Source organism: Myotis brandtii, unplaced genomic scaffold, assembly GCF_000412655.1.
Source record: "Myotis brandtii unplaced genomic scaffold, ASM41265v1 scaffold23, whole genome shotgun sequence".
NCBI classification, from domain to species: Eukaryota; Metazoa; Chordata; class Mammalia; order Chiroptera; family Vespertilionidae; genus Myotis; species Myotis brandtii.
In genome coordinates, this window is record NW_005358649.1 from 1365229 (window position 1) to 1388052 (window position 22824).

Consider the following 22824-nt stretch of genomic DNA (forward strand, 5'->3'; position numbering starts at 1 on the left):
GTATTCTAAGATTTAACTTTAAATGTCTTATTTATTACACTAATATTTCATAATTTAGTTGCAGCTATAAGAGAATGTGAATATACATGGAGATGACAATTTCAATTTTTTACTCACATATGTTAATATACATTTCTGCCTCTCATACATATGTATGTGTGTATTTACCTTTGTGTTTATATATTAATAACATATATGAGTTCGAGTTTAGCTTCACAAAGAACATATACAAAATGTTTTAAGAACAGAAAACAGTTGAAATTAGAAATTCCTTTCCCTGCTTAACAGAGAGTCATCAAATGTTTGCTATTGATTATGAGAGGAGAAGAATGATTTTTATTCATTCTTCCTCTAAGGAAAGAGAGTTTCTTGCATATATGGTTATATTTGGTGATATTTAATCCATCTATGTATATAAAAGCCAAGTGACCAGAATGACCAGAATAATCGAAACGACCAGTCGCTATGTCATGCACTGTGGCCGGCCAACCTCCTGTGACCCCTCCCCCCAGCTGGTCCAGCTCCTGATCAGCTCCCCACCTCGATCGTGGGCGGTGCCAGCCGGCCAATCTCTCGTGGCCCCTCCCCCCCAGCCAGCTGGCCCCCATCGGCCCTGATCGGGGCAGGCCGGGGGACCCCACCTGTGCACAAATTCATGCACTGGGCCTGTAGTTTACTAATAATAAGATTAAATGTGGAGAAACTGAGTTATAAATCATGTGAAAAGTACATTCACTTGTTTCTACAGCTCTGGAGAGCATGGAAGGATATTATTATAGAGACAATGTTTCAGTGGAAGAATTTCAAGCCCAAATAAATGCAGCCTCATTGGAAAAGGTCAAACAATACAACCAGAAGCTGAGGTACGTAATTGTTCAATGGTGGTGAAGGACTGGGTGGCATGGGAACTAGGTGGAGGTGGGAAATGGGGGGGAAAAGGGGACATTTGTAATACTCTCAACAGTAAAGATAAAAAAAGTTTCTGTTTCTGTATTTTGACAGGGACAGATAGTGTTTTTGCCCTTTTAAATTATTCATTATATTAGATGATTCATGATATTTCTTTTGATATAAAGTTCTCTATTTAGGGTTTACTATTTCAAATATTCTAATGGGTACTAATTTTCTAAATAAAATAGAAAACCTGTTTGTAAATTTTCATGCTATGCTTTTAATTTCTGTTGAAGATCAAGGGATTAAATATTTAGTAGACCATTTTCCGGGGGAAAAGCATTGATGTTTACAGTGATGTCCCTAGGAGGTTCAATGGGTTGAGGGTGAAATAGTTTTGTTATGTACCATTAAGCAGCTGGCCCCCTCACAGAGAGAGAAGCATATGTTTAACATGGAAGATATGAAGAAACATGTACTTTGTATCGGAAAAATATCTACTTTATGTCTACTTTCAAACACATCTGATGTTAATGTTTGCATTTTACTATGTTGTTTTTCTCTCTCTAAAAATGTTATGCACTGGGCCTGTAGTTTACTAATAATAAGATTAAATGTGGAGAAACTGAGTTATAAATCATGTGAAAAGTACATTCACTTGTTTCTACAGCTCTGGAGAGCATGGAAGGATATTATTATAGAGACAATGTTTCAGTGGAAGAATTTCAAGCCCAAATAAATGCAGCCTCATTGGAAAAGGTCAAACAATACAACCAGAAGCTGAGGTACGTAATTGTTCAATGGTGGTGAAGGACTGGGTGGCATGGGAACTAGGTGGAGGTGGGAAATGGGGGGGAAAAGGGGACATTTGTAATACTCTCAACAGTAAAGATAAAAAAAGTTTCTGTTTCTGTATTTTGACAGGGACAGATAGTGTTTTTGCCCTTTTAAATTATTCATTATATTAGATGATTCATGATATTTCTTTTGATATAAAGTTCTCTATTTAGGGTTTACTATTTCAAATATTCTAATGGGTACTAATTTTCTAAATAAAATAGAAAACCTGTTTGTAAATTTTCATGCTATGCTTTTAATTTCTGTTGAAGATCAAGGGATTAAATATTTAGTAGACCATTTTCCGGGGGAAAAGCATTGATGTTTACAGTGATGTCCCTAGGAGGTTCAATGGGTTGAGGGTGAAATAGTTTTGTTATGTACCATTAAGCAGCTGGCCCCCTCACAGAGAGAGAAGCATATGTTTAACATGGAAGATATGAAGAAACATGTACTTTGTATCGGAAAAATATCTACTTTATGTCTACTTTCAAACACATCTGATGTTAATGTTTGCATTTTACTATGTTGTTTTTCTCTCTCTAAAAATGTTACTGGTACAGTGATAAATGGCAGAGAAAATTAACCACAATGTGTTATAATTCAGCAGCTTTAATTTTCAACAAATTATTAACATCCCTCTTATAAATGACTTAGAGGCCCGATGCATGAAAATTCGTGCAAGAGTAGGCCTTCCTTCCCCCAGCTGCTGGCACTGGCTTCCCGCTGGCAGGCACCCAGGACCCAGACTTCGCTCTGGCCCCGGCTTCGTCCGGAAGGGCGTCTGGTCTAATTAGCATATTACCCTTTTATTATTATAGATTCTGCTAACAGATTGCCTTTTAAAATTGCTGATTGCAGCTTTTATTTTTAAGAAAATATATTTTTATTCCACCTTAAGCCCTAATAACTCAAAAACACTATTGAGACAATATTTTGGTTTTGTGCACAATATGGCTAAATGGTGAAGACAATTCCTAAAATTCCTGACAAGGAAGGGGTATTGGTTCCTGTGGTTATGACTGATGTAGGCTTTCCTTCACTAAAAATGCTTTGTCTCCCTACCCCAGCTTGACAAAAAACTATCCCTTTTTCTACGCTTTTATTTTTACTTTTTTCCAGCATTTTATCATCTTCTGAAGCTCTACCCTCAAAGCCCTCAATATCGTTTTCATTTCTCATTTTCTCCTCTTCCTAAAATGTAGTCTCTGAAGCTCTACCCTCAAAGCCCTCATTTTCATTTCTCATTTTCTCCTCTTCCTAAAATGTAGTTAAAGATCCTGATGATTCGGAGGCTGCCCCAATTTTACTGCCTTGTCTAGACTTTGTAACTCAAAGTCATGTAATATACTAACTGCTTTCACAGGAAAAAATAAAATCAATATTGAAATTTTAAATAGTTTGTCTACTGATTAAAAAATACTGACTTTAAAAGCCTTAAGTTTAATCTTATGAAAATCTCAACATGGAGTACTGTCTTCACAAAAGAGAAGTTTTGCCTGCATAACCGATAAAATATATTCTTAGGTTATCTTTCAAATAAAGACAGGAAATGAAAGCATTTGTGTAGAACAGGTGGGCCCTGAGAGTACGTCCCTGGAGTCCAGCTTGAGAAAATAGTTCTAGAGTCTATTTGCTGTGGCTCCTACCTGGTCTTTCTCTAAGAACCAGTGTTGTGTTATCTACTCAGGAATTTGCTGCCAGATAATAAATTTAAACCTCATCTTACCATGTCCTTCTCCTGCTCAGAGCATTGGGTGGTTTCTTATTGCCCCCTCTGGAGTCATAAGCTCCTTGGTATGGCGGTCCAGGTCTTTGATGACTTGACCCAAGGTTTCATTGCTCAGCCTGTGCACCAGCCATGCTGCACTTGCCCCGTGTCCAATCATGCCCTGTCCTTCCCTTCTTCCTTGACTTCTCACTTAGCATCTGCCACCCCTGTGTCTGTTTATAAAACTATTCTTCATATGCTTCTATGTCCAGCTCCAGTAGAGTCTCCTCCATTTTTATCACTGGGCTGGGGTGAGGCCTGGGCATTAGAACTTTTTAGAAGTCCCCTAGGAGGTTTAATGTGCAGCTTGAATTGAAAACCAGTTCCCTTAGTTCCAGGAGTTCTCAAAGGATGATCCCCAGACCAGCAGCCTCAGTATCACCTGCAAACTTGTTAAAAAAATCTCGTGGTGGCCCTGCAGTCTGTGTTGTAACAGGACTTCCTCGTGATAATCATGCACACTCAAATTTCAGAACCACAGCTCTGAGCTAAATGGATGTCACATCACCCTTGCACTCTCATTTTGCTTCATTTGTGGCTATTACAGAGTTCAGTGTTTCTCCCTGATGATAAATTACAGATGTACAGATTTCTCATCTTCTTGAATCTTGTTTTTATAGTTTATATATAAATATATATGTAACATGTATTTAATTTTACAGTTTACATTCAGTATTTACCAGCACAGTTTACATTCAGCATTATTTTGTATTAGTTTCAGGTGTGCAGCATAGTGGTTAGACAATCATATACTTTACCAAGTGCCCCCCCCCCCTGATATTTCCAGTACTCCCCTAGCACCATCCATAGTTATTACAATAGGATTGACTATATTCCCTATGCTGTACTTTACATCCCCATGACTGTCTTGTAACTACTAATCTGTACTTCTCAATCCCTTCAGCTTTTCACCCAGTCCCCCAACCCTACTCCTCTCTGGCAATCATCGGTCTGTTCTCTGTATCTATGAGTTTGGTTCTGTTTTGTTTGTTTGTTTGTATTGTTCTTTAGATTTCACATGTAAGTAAAATTTATTCTTTTATAGCCTCTTTGAAATGAAGGGTAAGTTTATTGGTATTCCCATTGTGCTTATCAGAGTACTTTGTGTAAGAAGTTCTCCATACTGTAGAGTTGTTGGAAAGATTTTACTTAATTAGCTTCTACTGCAAATAATATTCAAAATGGTTAAAGTTCTCATGAGACAGTAAAACAGCCAGCAGTTCTCATGAGACAGTAATACAGACAGTAATACAGTCTGACCATGCCAGTCTCCATGGGAATACGGGCCAGGCATTCAGAGCACCTGAGGTGTCCTTGCCACCTGCATCAGAGCCCTGACCCTGGTGGCCGGAAGGCAACCTGGTTTAGTTGTTATCCTCAATAGATAGTGTTAAGCCAGCAGAAATGTTTGACACCTATGTCTAAATTATACCCTCCCGTGCCAAGTCAGAGTTCTTGATTGGTTGTCCTCTGATTATTAAGAAATAACAGCATGTAAAGTATCTAACATAGTTTCTAACAAAGAAACTCAGGAGCAAGGGCATTTTTATTCTCTACCTTCACCATCCTCTATTTTATTCTCTTTTTTCTATCCCAGGCTTTCTTTTTTATTCATTCCCTCTGGACACGAGCCATCATTCCCATTAGCCTTGTTCTTTCCTGCCTTACATAAATGTACTTTACCGTTACCAAACTTTTTCATTTTAATGCATCCTGGTTATGGCCAAAAGCACCACTGCATGGTGACCGGTGAGATAAAATGTAATGTCAGTGTGAACATTATTCCTTGTATGAAAGTACTCCTTTCAATTAGAGGGTTTTAGATTGTTTTTAAGTATCATTTTTATTATAAAGTCAACAGTAAAATAAAGCAGAAAAATCAAAAGGAAACAAGTTGTACATTAGTTACTGAGGTCATTTATCATTTTTGTGATGTGTCAGCTTCCGACTGAAACTTTTTAGGGTTTATGTTTCAGGGTATCTAAATGTAAATTCATCATCCTTTCAGAAGGAAGACAAGAAAATTACTCAAAGCATATATTCTCTTAAGCTGTGCCTTTGTGGATATGGATTGGCACATTTTCTTTAAAAGAAAGTTTTTAAAGGGCCAAACTATATTTGATATAAGTAGAAAAATGATAGAGATTTTATTTGTGTTCACAAGGAATGCTACCCAAATACCAATCTCAGAGTCATATATTTTGAACAATTTTTTTCAACTGAAAAAATGTCTGGTTGGAAGTTTTGGCTATTCCCATGATAGCACCTCCATGAAATGTGCCATTTCTCTATATTCTGAAGGGGGGCAGGGATGTCATGAATACATTCTCCTGGTGTGAGATAGATGTGAAGGATGGTGTGGGCTTACTGCCATTTCATGTTTTTAAGTACAACTGGGAGTAGTGTGAGGACATAAAGGACCTCAGCCTTCACACCTCATCTCCAGTCCTAGCCCCTGTCTCCATCCCCATGTCCTTCTTCCCTTGGAGCCTTCAACTCATAAAACACTGTTTCTCATTCCTTGTTTAGATAACAAATGGTGTTTCCAAGCTTGAAATGGAAAATTTTGGTTGTTCTATTGATGAGCAGCTGTGGAAACTACCTTAACTCAAAAGAGTATGGATTTAATAAATCTGGGAGAGAAAGAATGAGAGAGAGAGAGAGAGAGAGAGAGAGAGAGACCGAGAGAGAGACCATTAATCAGAATATAAATAATTCCTTATCCTTCAGTTGTTTTTCTTAATAAATCTGTGGCTTTAAAGTTATTAAATGATGGGGTTTCTTTTTAAATTAACTGGAAACATTCCAGATGCATCTTTATCTCCTCAATAGCAGTTTTATATTTATTTTCTAGTTTGTCTTTCAGGTGGATTCTATGTTTCTATACCTTATGATGCATCCATATTTCTGTTGCTCTAAGACAAGCTGTGAACTAAATGTATACATCCAGTTTCTTTCTGTTTTCAGAGTTGTAAATTTTGTTTTATATGAGAAGTGATTGTTTAATAGCTGGAGAAATTAACTAAATTCACAAAGAATTTGAATTAATTTATAATGGCTAAATGTTTTCTATACTTCTTTCCTATATATGAAATATATAAAGGCTCTGATATTTACAGTGTGTAAGTTATACTTAAGTGTCAAATCCTCACACAATGTAATCGTAAAGGTATTGCTGGATACTTACATTTACTTCCCCAATCTTGTATTCCCACCAAGTACCAGGGTCAGCTCATCACATTGAGGGCCTCCCAGTAGACAAGATTGTTGCCTTCCAAGAAAATTTTGCCTATGGGTTATGATAAACAACAAACAACATTTTTAATAACAATTTGTAGCAATGTGTGGAAAAAATAATGTAGGAAATGTGTAAGGTGCTACGCATGTGCATAAGAAGGGAATCTGTCTTAATTGGAGGCAGGATGGGGTGATGGTTGAAGGTAAAAGGAGTGAATTATTTGAGGAAGTATGATCTTTGTGCAGCGATCTTCTGAAAGAGGAGTTGAAGCTACAGTGTTCAGGGGAGAGGGAATAGGAGATAAAAGTGTGGGGCGAGGGGTATGTTTTAGCAGAGACAATAGCATGTGTGAAAATCCTACAGGGGGAGGAGAAATAATAAAGTGGTATGAGGTGGGAATTCAAAAGGAAGAGGGGCATGAAACAGGTGTGCAAATAGAATCAGCATGTCCACCTGTACCTCCTTTGCTGTCAGTTCTTCTTCAGCTTCTTTGAACCCAGCTATCATTCAGGGCATGTGCTTCAGGTCCATTTCTATTTGGTGAAAGAGTATAATTATTTAAGACCCATCTCAAATTTATCTTTCTGCAGGAAGCCTTCAGAAGTTATTACAGTCTCAGCTGGAATTAATCACTTTCTTCTTTAAAACTTAATAACCTCTTGAATGTCATTTGTTTTAGTCTGACTTGTGAGTTATTTATCTGCCTTACTCAATGCATAGGAGGGCAACTATATCCTGGTCGCCTCTGTGCTTGGTATGTAGTAAGTACCATAAAAATAGTTGAATTGAATTGGAGATCAGATTAATTTTAGTGTAATAGCCTTCTTTTTTTGTGCTATTATTATTTTATTGAACTTATTCTAGCATCCAGTCTACTTTTTATATCCAGAAAATTCTAGGCCATTTGAAGGGCACAGATGCTGGCTCTGTTGGAGACCGCTCTCAAGAAAACTCATCAGCATAGCCAAGGTTCATAAATTTCACATGAGGCAAGAGCAGGTAAACTTGAAATTATAGTGACACTCTTAAGAACAACCTATCTTTTCTTTATTTGAAAAACACTATAATTCTACTAAATGTTGCCACCACTACTTTCTGAGACTATGATCTAGCAGCATTTACATATATACATGTAACCTTATTTCATTTATCTGCACTCTGCTCGTTCTTATCTGCATGCAGACTAATTCATTTGCCCTTGAGGAATTGTAATTTTATCTAATATTTACTTAACTTCTACATTAAAGGAATTTATAATACAATCTTTAGATAAGAGCAGCAAATGAGATTTGAATTACTTAACTCAGTGTTTTCACATTCTATGATAAGTCTTTTATTGTGATAATATTTATCAAGGATGAATAGATACCCTGGCTGACAAGCAGAAGCAGATACTAGTAAAATCATCTTCAAAAAGAAACCTTTGAATTACTTCTGTCTCTAAGCTAAGAAAAGCTGTTGTTTTCACCAAAGCAAAGGGAAGATCAAAGGACTTTGTGCCCAGAATTTCCTTTGGAATAAATGAGAGCTGAAAATATTAGAGATAAAATAAGACTAACCTGAAGATTCAGTTAAGGAAATATACTCTGTGAGGAAAAATTGTCAGTGCTTACAGAGCAGGATTTATTTTCATTTGTAACTGCTGAGTTTTTAGCCTGTCACAAGGACAGTCAGTCTTTAAAAAATGTATTCAAGGCATTCTGGTCAAGTTCTTTGAGTGTAATTTTTTCCCTACTGCTTTTGTTTAGTTCCTTTTGCTGACATTTCAGACTTCTGTTTGATGGATGGACCACAGAGGGTGAATGAATGATTATACATTATCCTCTCAAAGCTTTGCTCCTATACCAATCAGGAAATTTAGCTCGGGCCCAGAACTTCTGATTCAAAAAAACATAATTGTAACTTAGAAGAAATTAATATGGACTTACTAAAAATCATTATTTGTGGGAAGAATAGAGTGTTATGTTTTGAATATTAGCTGTCTAGTTACATGGACCTTACAACTTCAATGGTGGACAAAGTTCTGTTTTATATAGATCCAAGTTTGTGAGATTCTGTCAGTCATTTAGAAGAAAATGAAACATCTTTGCTTGGTTTTTTGGTAATTTTAGCCAGACTGACTCTAATTTCAGCTGCTTTGGCCAATTCCCACCCATCTTTCCTGGAATACCTCAAAATCCATCCTCCATGAGGTCTTCCTTCCTCCCATAAGTTAGTCTTTCTGTGCCTACATCATAGACTTCCTCACATCATGCTTTATATTCATTTGATGAATATCTGGTTTTCCTTTTTGATTTTTCTTTTTCTTTTTTATTTGCCCATTGTTGACAAGGTATCTACTAACAGATGATTAATGAATGTTTGTTTGTATGTATATAAATGCCCAAAAGTTGGGGCAACTAGATGAGAATAGAAATGGTGGTGGATTCCTGAGTGACATGGTGACTTTAACAGAATAGCATTCATGGAGAGCAGTATGGACTCTACTGTCACTGCTGACAGGTCTTCCTTTTAGAAATAGTTTTTATGTTTCAACAATATTTATTGTGTAATTTAAAATATATTTTTTTTATTTCAGAGAGGAAGGGAGAAGGAGAGACAGAAACATCAGTGATGAGAGATAATCATTGATTGGCTGCCTCCTGGAAGCCCTCTACTGGGGATTAATTCTGCAACCTGGGCATGTGCCCTGATCAGGGTTTAAACCATGACCTCTTGGTTCATAGGTCGGTGCTCAACCACTGAGCCATGCTGGCCCAGCTATTGGGTAATTTATGCAAGTACAGGACTGTGTACAGCATTGGGATGCAGAGATGAATCAGACAGTATGCCCTTGAAAATCTTAAAGGAAAGGAAGAGGAATTGCAATATACAGGTTATTTTGAAACACTCTACTAAACACTATGTAGAGGCAACAGGATGCCCAGGGAGTGCAGAAGAGACTTAGGAAAGACCTAGGAGTTTAGCGTGGGCAGTTCTGACAGATGACTGCTAGTAGGCTAGTTGAAGGAAGGGAGAGAGGCTCCTTCAGGGGGAGAAAACAATATGAGCAAAGACATTGCAGAACCATGATGGGTGAGGAAGGGTAGAAAGGAAGCAGGAAGGGTGGGCAGGAGCAGACCAAGGGAACCTTGGGACACCAGTTGAGGAACTTAGCCTTATGCCTGTACGAGAGGTGATTGGCTTGTGAGTTTTTAAGTGGTGCAAGGGGCGGGGTCATGCATTTTAAATTGAGCATCCTGGTGGTACCATTGAGGACAAATTAAGGATGAAACTAAGAGCAGAGTCAGAGACTAGTTACGAAGTTATTGAAGCAAATGGAAATGGAGAGGAAAGTATCGATTTTAGAAATATTTAGGAGGTAGGAAAATAAAAGTCTTCTTAGAGTAGATAGTGTGTTGAGAGGGAGACAGACACATTGGATTGGGTGCCTGGATTGTTATCTGATATAATGGCAAAACCAGAGGAGAAGGTCCTTGGGGATTGGGAGTGTCAGGATACTGAATTGAATTGGATTTAAGATGTGGAATTGCTATCTAAGAGGCTCTATCCAGTAGGCTGGGTTCACTAACAGGGATGTAACAGTTAAAACCAAAATAATGCCTGAGAGTTTCCAGACGATAGCACCTCACACACAGAGAGGTTCGGCGAATTGCTCAAAGGCAGGCAGCTGGCTCCACGGGAGCCGAGACTCACGCTAGGTATTTTCAGCTCCGAAGCATATGCTTTTATACCAGTACTCCATTTCTTCTCCCAACACGTGAACGATCGCAGGATTATGTACATGGCTTGGGGAAGTGATTTAATGCTGTTGGAATTGTTTACAAGCATTAAATACAACACAAATATGTGAAATCTTTGGTGAAAAAATGAGAATTTCCAAGTGTTTTAAAGGGCAAAGAAGCATCCTGATTTGTTGTTGTTTTTTGTTTTTTTGTTTGTTTTTTATGAAAAGATTTTGTTTCATAGCTGTAGAACTAGAAGAGATGAAAGAGACCAAAGTGGGAGAAAAAGGCCAAAGAGACTGAAATCATTATAATCATACTATTAATTAATTGAAAGCATCTCTAGAGTCTGACTATGAATCAATCTCACTGATGTATGCGCCTCACAGATGATTCCACACTCTCAGGAAGGGGAATTCATCTGCATATGTTTTAAATGCCATCAAAATCCATTATTAGCCATGTTCCTCGCCTCAAATTTCAATCAAGTGTTGGAATATACACTATGTAATCCTATATAATAAAAAGCTAATATGCAAATTGACCGTACAGCAGAACAACCGGTCACTGTGACGCACACTGACCACCAGGAGGCAGACGCTCAATGCAGGAGCTGCCCCCTGGTGGTCAGTGTGCTCCCACGGGGGGAGCACTGCTCAGCCAGAAGCCGGGCTCATGGCTGGCCAGTGCAGTGGCGGTGGCGGGATCCTCTCCTGCTTCCACCAACTAGCTGCATGACTTGGGGCAAGTTCTTAATATCTCTGAGCCTTGATGTCCTTACTTGTCCATTAAAGCTAGTGTTGCTTTTGAGGTTGCTATGAGTAATAGCCAAGAGGAGGTTTGTGCAGATCTCTATGTTCACCAAATGTAAAGAGTAGCAAAGGCTTGTTTCTGAAGGTGGGTTCCATGGGGTTCCTGCAAAGAAGCTCATTCGAGAATAAAGTTAGTGTGAAGGGCTTCTCCAAGGAGCTTGGTGCTGGGCCAGCTGACCTCACTTCCAGTGGGGAAACCATAGAGGGCACTTGCATGAAACAACTATGCAAATGGAACTGGAAGAGCACTGAGATGCTCAGGAGAATAGCCCAGATTTCATACCAGAAAACTGTAAGGATAGAAGTGATTGTGGAGAACTATCCAGAACTAGCCTAGCTGTGCTTCAGTCCTCGGTGTAGTCCAGGGGTGGGCAACCCCTGGCATGTGTGCCAAACATGGCACGCCAGTAACTTTTGCTGGCACGCGAAACCCTCTCTTATAATCTTCCATTTACAATTTTTTCTCAATATCGACTTTTTTTATTTGTCAGATAAATTCAGTGTAGGAGCATCTTAGATAAATAAATAATTTTACGTAACAAGTTATCTTAAAGACCATAGACATGGATTGACGAGAGAGGGGAAGAGCAATTTCTATGCCTCTGCCTTAACTCTCCCTGCCTTCCTAGATCCGACCAGTGTTTTGGTTTCATCCACATACGCTTGTGAATCTTTGTTCTCAGTGATGAATTTTGTTAAGTCTTGTAATAGGAGTAGCCTGACAGATAAAAGTAGTAGCTTGTGCATATCTCTGAAGGTCACGAAATATAAACCTGATGTAAAATCTCTGTCATTAGTGATGCAGCAGCAAAAGTCCCACTGATAATATCAAACGGAGTCATAAAGTTTTCTGTCGGACTATCAGTGTACATGTATACATTAAAAAATAAATGTCTTTTTAATCATCATATACTGTGTTTTTGTCGCTCGAATGAATTTTATTATTTCTTCAAGGTTCTTCACATACGTACACCTTAAGAGATATCAAGTAGGTGTAACATGTTCTCAAAAAATTAGGGTTGGCACGCAGAAGAATTTTGAGTCAGAGATTTTGCTGGTTTTGGCACACTCACAAAAAGGTTGCCCACCCCTGGTGTAGTCTAACAACAGGAAATGTGGTTGCCCAGCTCTGCTATGAATGAGGTTGCAGTACGCTTCTCCAGCGAGAGCACAGGAAGCAGGGACTTTTCAGGCCAGGTGTAATTCAAATGGAAAGTATCAGGCTCAGCTCTGCTCCACTGAATTTGAATACGACCAGATTCGTTCGGCGATTAATAAGGAAGTGCCATGAGTCACTTTTGCTATTCTCCAACCAAAAATAAAAGTTGGGTGATACTGTGATTCTCTATATTCACTCTTTACATATACTTGAACAAACACTGCATAGACTGATGTTTAAAGTTTTCAGTGTGATAAATAAGCTAGTTTCTCCCTTAGGGCCTACTCTGGGTTGGCATGGCAGCATGGCTTACAGGAGAAAATGTACCTCTAAACTCTTCCCATGTTGGTCTTACCCTCAGAGTATGGGAAATCCAGTCTCTCGGAGATACGTTAACGGGAGGAAAGATAAGATTTAAGAGCAATTTCGTAACAAAACTCCAGTGAAATTTGTATTGTGGCCTTGCTGTCTGTGACTATTCTGCAACTCACACTTAACAAAACTCCAGTGAAATTTGTATTGTCATCTATAAATTATAGATAAATGTTACCAATTTTATTTCCTAGTTAATTATGTTAAACCATTGATTTTTAAAATTCTGATTGGTAATTAAGGTGACTGTAGAGTTGATAAATTTTAAATAAAAACAACTGCTTATGTTTGATTTCTATTTTTATACAGTTTGGGTTTATTAGTATACACTAGTTTACTAGTTGACACTCGTTGTGATGTGGCCTTGCTGTCTGTGACTATTCTGCAACTCACACATAGACGGGCTTACTGTGCCCGTCTGTGCCCTGCTCAATACGACAAGTGCTTTTGAATGTTTGCATGTTGACACAATATATGTTTTTATGCAATTTCTAAATTCCTGCTAGCAACTTTTTTTACTTAAGTCTGAGAACCACATTTTGAGTGGCGCTGAGATAGAGGAATAGGCTGGCATTTAAAGTAACAGTTGCTGGTGAGAGATGTCACTTTGGCCCTTCGTGTGTGTGTGTATATCCTAAATGAGGATGGACATTGTAAAGTGAGCTAAGGGCAGACCCCACAGGAGTGAGAACAAGCTTGTCTTGTGTCTGGGTAAAGAAATGTTATTGGAAAAAAACACTGGGACAGGGCTGCTGTGTAGTAGAAAAGCAGATTTGGGGAGAACCAGAATTAGAGGAGTTTCTATTTTCCCATGAAGAAAGGCTGCTGGGGAGTCAGGCTCTTCAGACACTTACAGGGATGGAAGGACACGTTCTCACCTGACTTGTACACGTGTTCTCAGCTGCCGTGTACATGTTCCCTAGTGAACAAGCTTTGTCTCTTGCTCATTGCTGTATTCCTAAAACAGGAAACAGTGCTTCACACTGCAATAGATGCTCACACAGTACTGGTTGAAATAATTGAATAAAAAGTATTAAGAACATGTCCTTATGTCCAGAAAGCCATAGTGTAGGATGAGTAATTTTTATTACTCTCAACTGTTGTTGAATGCCACAAAGATTTCAGGAAGGTTAGACAGATTCACAGTAGTTCATTGACAATTGGGACAAGGGAACATTTCTTTTAAGTCTCATGTCTTTTACCCCTTCACTTCCATCTAATTCAACATAGCAGAATCCGTGACCAAAAATGGTATAAGGCTCGCTCTCTTTCTGCAATATATACATGTTGCAGGTGCAGGAAGGACTATCACCCTAGCATCCTCATGAAAAGAGGGACAAGATGAAAGTGAAGAAAAGGAGTGTGTGAAAACCAGAGAGTAGGATCCTAGTCCAGAATTTGCTGATTGAAGGCCATCAAAAGGAGAGTGAAATGTGGTCAGCAGCAGCCGTAGGGACAGTGGGTCCATCTCCACCACCTTGAACACCATGATCCTGTTTTTAGAGCATAAGGGAAGTCTGAGAAGAGTGCTTTTCTCAATGTGGGAAAGTACTGTCCTCTGTGGTCACACGACTGTCTTGTTAACCTTCCCACAATTCCTCACCCTCCCACCCCCAACACTCAAGTAGAAGTAAAAATGGCACTGTTAATTGATAATAGGCGGTTCTCTAATGACAAGCTCCTAAGATGCTCTGTTTTTGACAAGTCAAAGCACACATTTGCCCAAGAAAATCCACATTTATCTCGTTACTCAGGATTTCTCTTACTTTAAGTAAAACCTAATCTAGAGAAATCAAGGCTAATGCTTATGGACATGGAAAGTGGTTGGGATGGAGGTGCAAATTAATGTTCTCCTCCCTCCTTCCTCATCGTGTGTTTTTACCCATATGTGAGCTCAGGTTGAACCTGTCGGGTGACACTCACTTGGATAAGAGGTCAGTATTTTTTAATGCGACCTTATGTAGAAGTAGAGATGAGTCTGGCCAAGTGAGAAATTTCCATAATTATTTTAAATATAGAGATGATCTCATAAGCAATGACCTGGAAAAGAAACAAGAATATAGCAGAGATCTGAGCTGAATCCTATAGTTATTCTTCCCTGTGTTGTATAAAACAGCAGGGGCTCTTATGCCTTTATCATCTCTCTTGGGAAATTGGCTATACTCCAACATGCCCAGAAAAAGGAGGGGGGTAGTGCCAAATGAGAAGAATGTCACATTTGTCATTGAGTTAACCTCTGTATCTTCAATGACAAAATTAATATATTTAAATATTTTACATCAAGCTGTTGCATCGTCTCTCTTTGTGTGAAAACCTGGCCATCATGGGAGCACCAGCCTGTTCCTATAGAGCTTTGATCCATTTGACAAAGCATTTACGTGATTCTTAAATTAGTATATAAACTTGATTAGCTCTACACAACTAATCTCTATGTTCCCCAAACTAATTTTCTTTCATGGAAAACATCAATTCCTATTTCCATTACTGTGGTCTTGTTATGAATGCTGAATGATGCTTTTCATTTCTAGGGTCTCTTGAAACTCTAAATTCCCTAAATTTTCACATTTTGTGTATCACACATTTCTTTCCATGTATTTTTTTTTTTTGTTGGTAGCTAAGTTTTACTTTGTAGTGCTTTTCAACTGCTTAACAAATGAATTAAAATTTTTTAGTTTGCTACTTAATTTTGTCACAATATGATCCAGCTGACTTGCCCAACATTCTCTCTCCCTACCTTACATGAACCTTGTTTTCAGCCAAATTGGCTCCATCCACTCTATATCTGTTCTGTTCTTCCATGGCGTTACCTCCACTTGAAATGACTCTTTCCCATTTTGACCTGTCCAGAATTCCTTCCATGGGCCAAAGTCCAACTCTTATGTTATATTCTTACGTGGCCTTCCTTCTTTCTCTTTCAGGTATATCCCAGTGACTTTCTGCACTTTTTAATTTACCTCCCAACACTCTACCTTGCATTGTAGATACCTGTACACTTGTCTTTACTATTAGATTGTATGAAATTAGTTTGCTCAAGTTAGTTTCATTGTAATTATTAGATTTGGATAGGTTTATATCACTACTGATAGTACTTATGACATTATTACTTCTTTCATTGGTATTTTATTCTATAGGGACTAAATGAAAAAATGTGATTGTAATGTATCCATTTTCTATGGCAGAGTTAATTTATAAAATTGTGACAGTGAAGCCTGATGTAATCAAGCATGAAAGGAAACTTAACGGTTCACTTTCTATAAAATAAGAGCAGCACTTTCCAAATGGTCTCAATAAGATTTGCTAGCTATATTGGGACAAAGGATCATGACTTCATTCTTACTAGCCTCAGAAACATAATAAACTACGGTCAGTTTTGGCATTAATCCAATTTTACCATTAACTTTTTCATAAATTTTGATTAAGGAGCATGGTAAGACTTGCAATTAAGGGAAGTGCATTAGAAATTCATTTCCTGTCCACAGTTTGTCATATTCTGAAAAATACTGAAATTCTGTGAATACCTGCAAACCATAGGGATGGTAAACTATCTGGCTGAACACCTGTTTTTTGTGTGTGTTTTTGTGTGTGTGTGTGTGTGTGTGTGTGTGTGTGTTTCTGATGGGGAGTACCTAAAATTAGTTGCAGCCTCAAGTCCAAGTTTTTATTTTAAGAAGTAATTGACTAAAGTATTTGTTGGCTGTGTAAATTTCATAAGAGTAACAAGGTGGCCATATTTCATGGTCATTTTCTCTAAATGTCACCGGCTCACAGATGTATTTTATAATAATTTGTTGCTTTCTATAATCATTGGTTAACAAATAATTAACTACTTTCCCAAGTCTGGATTAATAATATATCTAACTCTGAATTTGTAGTTGGCCTTTCTCTTCTAAGAGTATTTTCCAGGATGCGGTTATATCACTTGATTTTTTTTTCTATTTTAGTTCTGCTATATAGCAGCTTAGGAAAGATAAGATTGTTTCTGAATAAGGTTTCACTTGATGTGGGCATTTATTTATTTTAAATCTATAAAAGTTATTTTTCTACTGATTCTCTTCATCAAATATGTTTGTTAGAAGATGTTGCCCCATTGAAAAGTGGAAGATTTCTGCCAAGTCAATTTTCATGAGTGTAGCAGAATTAGATCAACATGATCCTCCTGTTAACTTTTCTTTTTAAGGAACATTTCTTTCAGAAAGCAGGTAGAGTGCCCAGTGTGGCCAGCTGTGGTGGCAGGCTTCAGTAGTGAAGTTTTCCTTGGTGTCCTAATGATCTCTGGATTGCTTTTACAGAACATTTTTCTCCCCAAACTATTCAGGGTAGGGAAGAGCTGCAGTTTCCACAACCAGTGCACCCGAGTAAGCCATTTAAATGATACTCTTCAACTTTCACCCAAAAAAGTTTCCTTTCTTTTGAGAACTGAACCTCTGTTTGTGCAGTGATTGCAGAATTATGTAGATGCCAAATATCTACCTTAATTTTCATTTTCTACATGGATCATAACATGTTTGAGATGGCCTTAGGGGGAAACTGGACACTTTGGCTTAGATACCTCCTACTGTGTGCACTTGAATAATAGTTATTGCATAAGCCCTGTTTGCTGACCACATACCGACCACTTCATATTCATTGATTAATCTTCAACATTATGCTATCAATATGCAGGGCAATTTTAATATCCACTGTAAAAATGAGGTGCTTGAGACCCTGGGGGGCTAAATAATTCATTGACTTGTGTGCTCTTTTTCTACCAAGCACACATGAGGAGGCATGAGGACATCTGATTAGGTGTCTCTGTGGCTTCCAGCTTTGAAGCATCACCTACCTCTGTTCTAAATGTATAGTGATGCTGGATAAAATGTGAAGGCAGAAAATGTAAAAGTCACAGCTGAGGTCACAATTTATCATCTCAGTGACCCGTGAATGGAAAGGAAATGGGAGCAGTTCTGTGTTGAGGCCTCTGGGTTGTTGACCTCTGGTGGTAGACAGAGGGTTCTGTACAACTTGTTAAGGAAAATGAGGAATTAAAGTCATTCCACACTAGGTAGAGATCAAGAGCCATCCTCACAGTTAAAAGCAGGGTGTAGAGAAGGACTCTTCCACTTCTGAGTAAAGGATGAGCTATCTGTTGTCTATGGCTGCCGGATACTATAGCTTTTATGGGCTTGAGATGGAGAAAGAAGCGGACATGGCCATTAAACTAGGAACTAAACTGGCTCATGATGTGACTGGTAATAATCCAGATGTCTGCATAATGTGATATTCCTGTCGCCAATATGAAACTGTTTACAGATGGGGGTTCTGGGCACCAAATGAGCACAGAATCATTTGTAAGAGAAAGATGATGAGAGATAGGGAATGGAGCTAAATCAAAATAACAAATAAAACTAAATTAAAAATCCTCCCACTTCAAATGAACTTGCAAAACAAAATCCCAAAGAACATGAAGAAGCCTAACACTAAGAAAGAGCCAACGAAATTTCCACTGAAAACAAATTTGACTCAGAAGAAATTAAAATGTTGAAATAGCCTGGCAAAATATATTTTAGATGTTCAAAGTATAAACAAAGGATTGCAGCCCATCAAAAGGTAGACAATCTTGAAGAAAAAGAAAGCCAGTTATCCATTTATTTATTTACTTACTTATTTATTATTTTCTATAACTATTTTTCATTGGATTCTTTGGGGGAACATTGGCTAGTACAATTATATAGGTTTCAGATATACAAATCTAAATACATCATCTACATCTGGTATTGTGTGTTTACCACCCCAAGTTTCCTTCCATCATCGTTTATCCCCCCACACCCTGTTCTACATCCCTCCACCCCCTTTTCTCTCTGGTAATCACCATACTATTGTCAGTCTATGAACTCTTTTGTGTTTGTAATCCCTTCACCTTTTTCACCCAATTACTTATTTACATTTATTAAGTCCACACTATGTTCCACGCACTGTTTTAGATGCTAGAGAAGCAGCAATGAACAAAAGTAAACCAAACCCATCCCCACATGGAGAGTTTACATTCTCGTGCATTTAGTGGTAGAAATGAAATAAGATTAGGCAGAAATCTTGGAAATGAAAAGATAATCACGGAAATAAAATTCTCAGAAATGCTAAACTCTATACTAACTGCTTTTTTTCACTTGGAAGATATTACTTAGTAAATCACCTAAAATGCAGTAATTGCAAAATAAAATCTTTAAAAAAAAGTGTGCACAGTCTGAGTATCTCTCTGTGTGTGGAGAGAACATGAGATTATGTAAAAAGGTAGTAGCTGAGATTATTTTAAAATTGAAGATAAGACTCTTCAAGTTGAAAGTGCACTTTAAGATTCTGTCTGGATACATAAAAATAAATCAATGCCAAAATATTTCGTGGTCAAACTTTAGAATACTGAGGATAAAAAGAAAGTCTTAACCTATGAGAGGAAAAAATAGACTAGGCCCAAAACAAAAACAACTAGTTTGAGAGCAGACACCAAAGCAGTGCTGAGGGGGAAAATGTCCTGTCGATCTAATCCTAGAACTTAGCATACCACTGATGATGCTGACCAAAATATTTATTGAACAATCACCTGCTTGGGGAAGTGAGCCTACTGAGGGGGAAAATGTCCTGTCGATCTAACCCTAGAACTCTGTGTCGGAGCATACCACTGATGATGCTGACCAAACTATTTATTGAACAATCACCTGCTTGGGGAAGTGAGCCTAGAAAGAAAGTGTGGATTTAAAGGGGCGAGGGGAGTAAAGAAAAACAGCTATTCTTTGGTGCCTCCATTTAGGCCAACCATATGGGTGACCTTTAAGTGTGGAAGTAATAAGTGCCAACTTCGGGTGGTGCTGCCCTTTGTGAGGGAGCGTTTTGGACCAGATGGGAATGGAGAAGGGTGAGCAACAAAGGGCTTCTCTGCACCTGTCAAGTTTCTTTTCTTTTTAAGGAGAAGCAAAGTGCAAAATGCTAACATAGTTAAAGCATGGTGGTGCGTGCACGGGTTTTCACAGCGTTCACCTAAGTGTGTACCTGTATAACTGAAATAAAAAGGTACTCGGATCTGCAGGAGAACATGACCTTTTAGGCACAGCAATCAAGTTTATAAAACAGCCCGCTGTCTGGTAATGGGGCCAGTTAAAACCCAAGTCTTCATCAGGGCTCACAGGGCCCTACAGAGCCTGCTCTTCCAGCCTCTTCCTAAGCTGCTCATTCATTCATTCTGACTGAGCTCCAGCCACAAGGCATTTCTCTGTACCTCACACAATTCAAGCTCCTTTCCTCTTCTCATAACAGCAATCCTCCTAGAGAGTTCTTATTTCCTTCGGATACTGGGGAAAGTCTAGAACTCTTTAAAATAGCTTAAATTCCTTTGATCTTGCTCTCCATCCTGTGCTCTTAGTAGATATTGACTCAAACAGGTAAATGAAACTATTGTCATGGCACTTGATGGACATTCCACTTCCGTCCTTATAACACTTTGTCCTGAGCTGAACACTTCCCTGGGTTGCTTCAAAAGTGCTATGTTCCCAGGACCAACAGGCAGCTGCGGGATTCAGGATGAAGGAATAATTTGTCTGTAGACTCGTGTACCGAGCACACTCGTGCATTTCAATTTCTCTCACAATGAATGATACTTTATTCTTTGAATTCTTACAGGGCATTTTACTTGGACAAGTCAAATTCACCACCCAACTCCACATCCAAGGCTGCCTATGTTGATAAGGTACAAATAGAGGATAGCATTTATTTATGCTTTATCATTTACATAGCTCCCTTCCTCAATTTTTCTGCTGTCTGTTGTTTTTGCAGTCTCCAATTTTGCTAACTCCATAATAAAATATTTTGGACTATTCATTAAAAGTTGTAATAGCTCTGAATTATATTCCAGCTAAAAGGATTTCTTAAAAAAGAAAGACTCATGGACAGACAGCAGTATGGTGATTGCCAGAGGGAAGAGGGGCTGGGGGGAGGTAGAAGAGGGTATGGGAGGATAAATGATGATGGAAGGATACTTGACTTGGGGTAGTGAACGCACAGTACAGTATACAGATGATGTATATTGTATACCTGAGACCTTTTTAATTTTTTAAACCAATATCACCCCAATAAATTAATGAAAAATAAAATCGATAAAAGGATTTATTCCCACTAACCATGTTGAACTTTATGTTCATCCCTTTGTTCTGTAGCTCCTGAGGCCTCTCAATGCCCTGGATGAACTTTACCGCCTGGTAGCCTCGTTTATCAGGTCCAAGCGCACGGCGGCCTGTGCGAACACAGCGTGCAGCGCCTCGGGCGTGGGGCTGCTGTCCGTGTCGTCGGAGCTGTGCAGCAGGCTGGGGGCCTGCCACGTCATCATGTGCAACAGCGGCGTGCACCGGTACGTGAGCGTCCCCGGGGGGCTGCACCATGCCCACTTTCATTTAGTAGTTCTGGTTTACATTTTGGCTACAGGAAATTATAACTGGCAGCATTCAAAGGACAAATGTATTTGGGAGAAGATTTTGGAAATTAGATAATTCTTACACAGTATTTCCTGGTTTTAGTTCCTAAATTTTCTGTGACTATCCACACGAATGAATACAGTCCCACATTTCTATCATTGTAGCCCAGAATGTTTTCACCCTTTTATTTATATTATAATATTTATACTTTAGGTACAAAGTTACTCATTGACCTTATTCACTGTAGGAACTTGCTTGGTAGGACACTTTTCATTGCATTTGGTGGACATTCCACTGTTCAGTGTTTTAGATCCCTATTACACAATTATTGTGATCTGGATGCAGCCTTGGGGTTACTACCATCTTCCCACTCCTGGCAAAATAATAGTCCAAGAGCCCGTATAGTATGTTGTTCCTGAACATATAAGGGGACACCCAGATGGGTCCTAGTCAGGTGGTTTGTCTTTGGCAACTGTGCTCTGTATGAATTCATACGGCTACATCAGATGCAGAAGGTGAGTGGACAGCCACAAGTTAAGTTCTTTTTTATAAGCATGCGTTCCTCTCTGTCATCCTTCCATTTTCACAAGGAAGCGAAACCACGTAGGTAGGAAAATAGGGAAGAATTTAGTTCTCATTGTCATCGGAGTGGGCAGAGAACCTTCTGTCATCTGTCATTGTCTCTTCTTAGTTCTAGGCCAGTTAGATTTGAGGATGGTGGTTATTATTTATTTAAATGCACTTGGTACTTAACTCATGCAATGGACTGCAGTTGGTGCTATTGGCTGTGTAATAAAGTGGTGATGCTCATGTTAGAGACATAAAGTATGAACAACAAACAACAGAAAATAATAACAAAATTAATAATATTAATACTATAACATATAGCAAGAACAATTAAAAAAAAACACAAACACAAGTAAATCTGTACTACTTGTGTACAGAAAATGTAAATGACCCAGGAAAGTTATCCATAAAACATAAGATCTCTGCGATGGTTAGAACTGGGAAGTTTCCATGGAGAAGCTGATGGTTGAACTGGGTTTTGTTGCATCAGATTGAAGAGGTAGAAAAGGGGAGAAAGATGGTTCAAGGCAGCAGGTGCTCATGTGTGAAACTCCGTTTGACTTGGTATGCCTGAATTCTAGTTTTCAAGTCCTACACAGCATGTTTTGACTTATGCAATATGACAAGACGTGATTTTTCTGAAAGGAACATTACATTTTTTTTTGGTTGATAGAATATACAGAATTCCCCTCTTTATTTTCATTGCCGTGTACTTTGTGCTCTATTGCAAGCTCACTAAGAGATTAATTGAAAATGTTGTCTGCCACTAAATATATAAAACTAGAGGCCCGGTGCACGAAATATGTGCACTCGGTGGGGAGGTCCCTCAGCCTGGCCTGTTCCCTCTCGCAGTCATGGAGCCTTCAGGGGATGTCTGAATAATGGCTTAGTCATCCCAGGGGGAGCGGGCCTAAGCCAGTAGTCAGACATCCTTAGCATTGTCACGGAGGCGGAAGAGGCTCCCTCCACTGCCGCTGCGCTTGCCAGCTGTGAGCCCAGTTTCTGGCTGAGCGCCCC

At 38.7% G+C, this 22824-nt stretch overlaps 1 protein-coding gene across 1 annotated transcript in view; it reads left to right on the forward strand.

The window, feature by feature from the left end:
- Positions 1-22824, forward strand: part of PREX2 (phosphatidylinositol-3,4,5-trisphosphate-dependent Rac exchange factor 2) — a 247513-nt gene that overhangs the window by 198862 nt on the left and 25827 nt on the right. The window contains exons 38-40 of the mRNA XM_014539787.1: positions 749-863; positions 20453-20519; positions 20986-21176. Of these exons, the coding sequence (XP_014395273.1) occupies positions 749-863; positions 20453-20519; positions 20986-21176 (373 nt within the window). The remainder of the gene's footprint in view (positions 1-748; positions 864-20452; positions 20520-20985; positions 21177-22824) is intronic.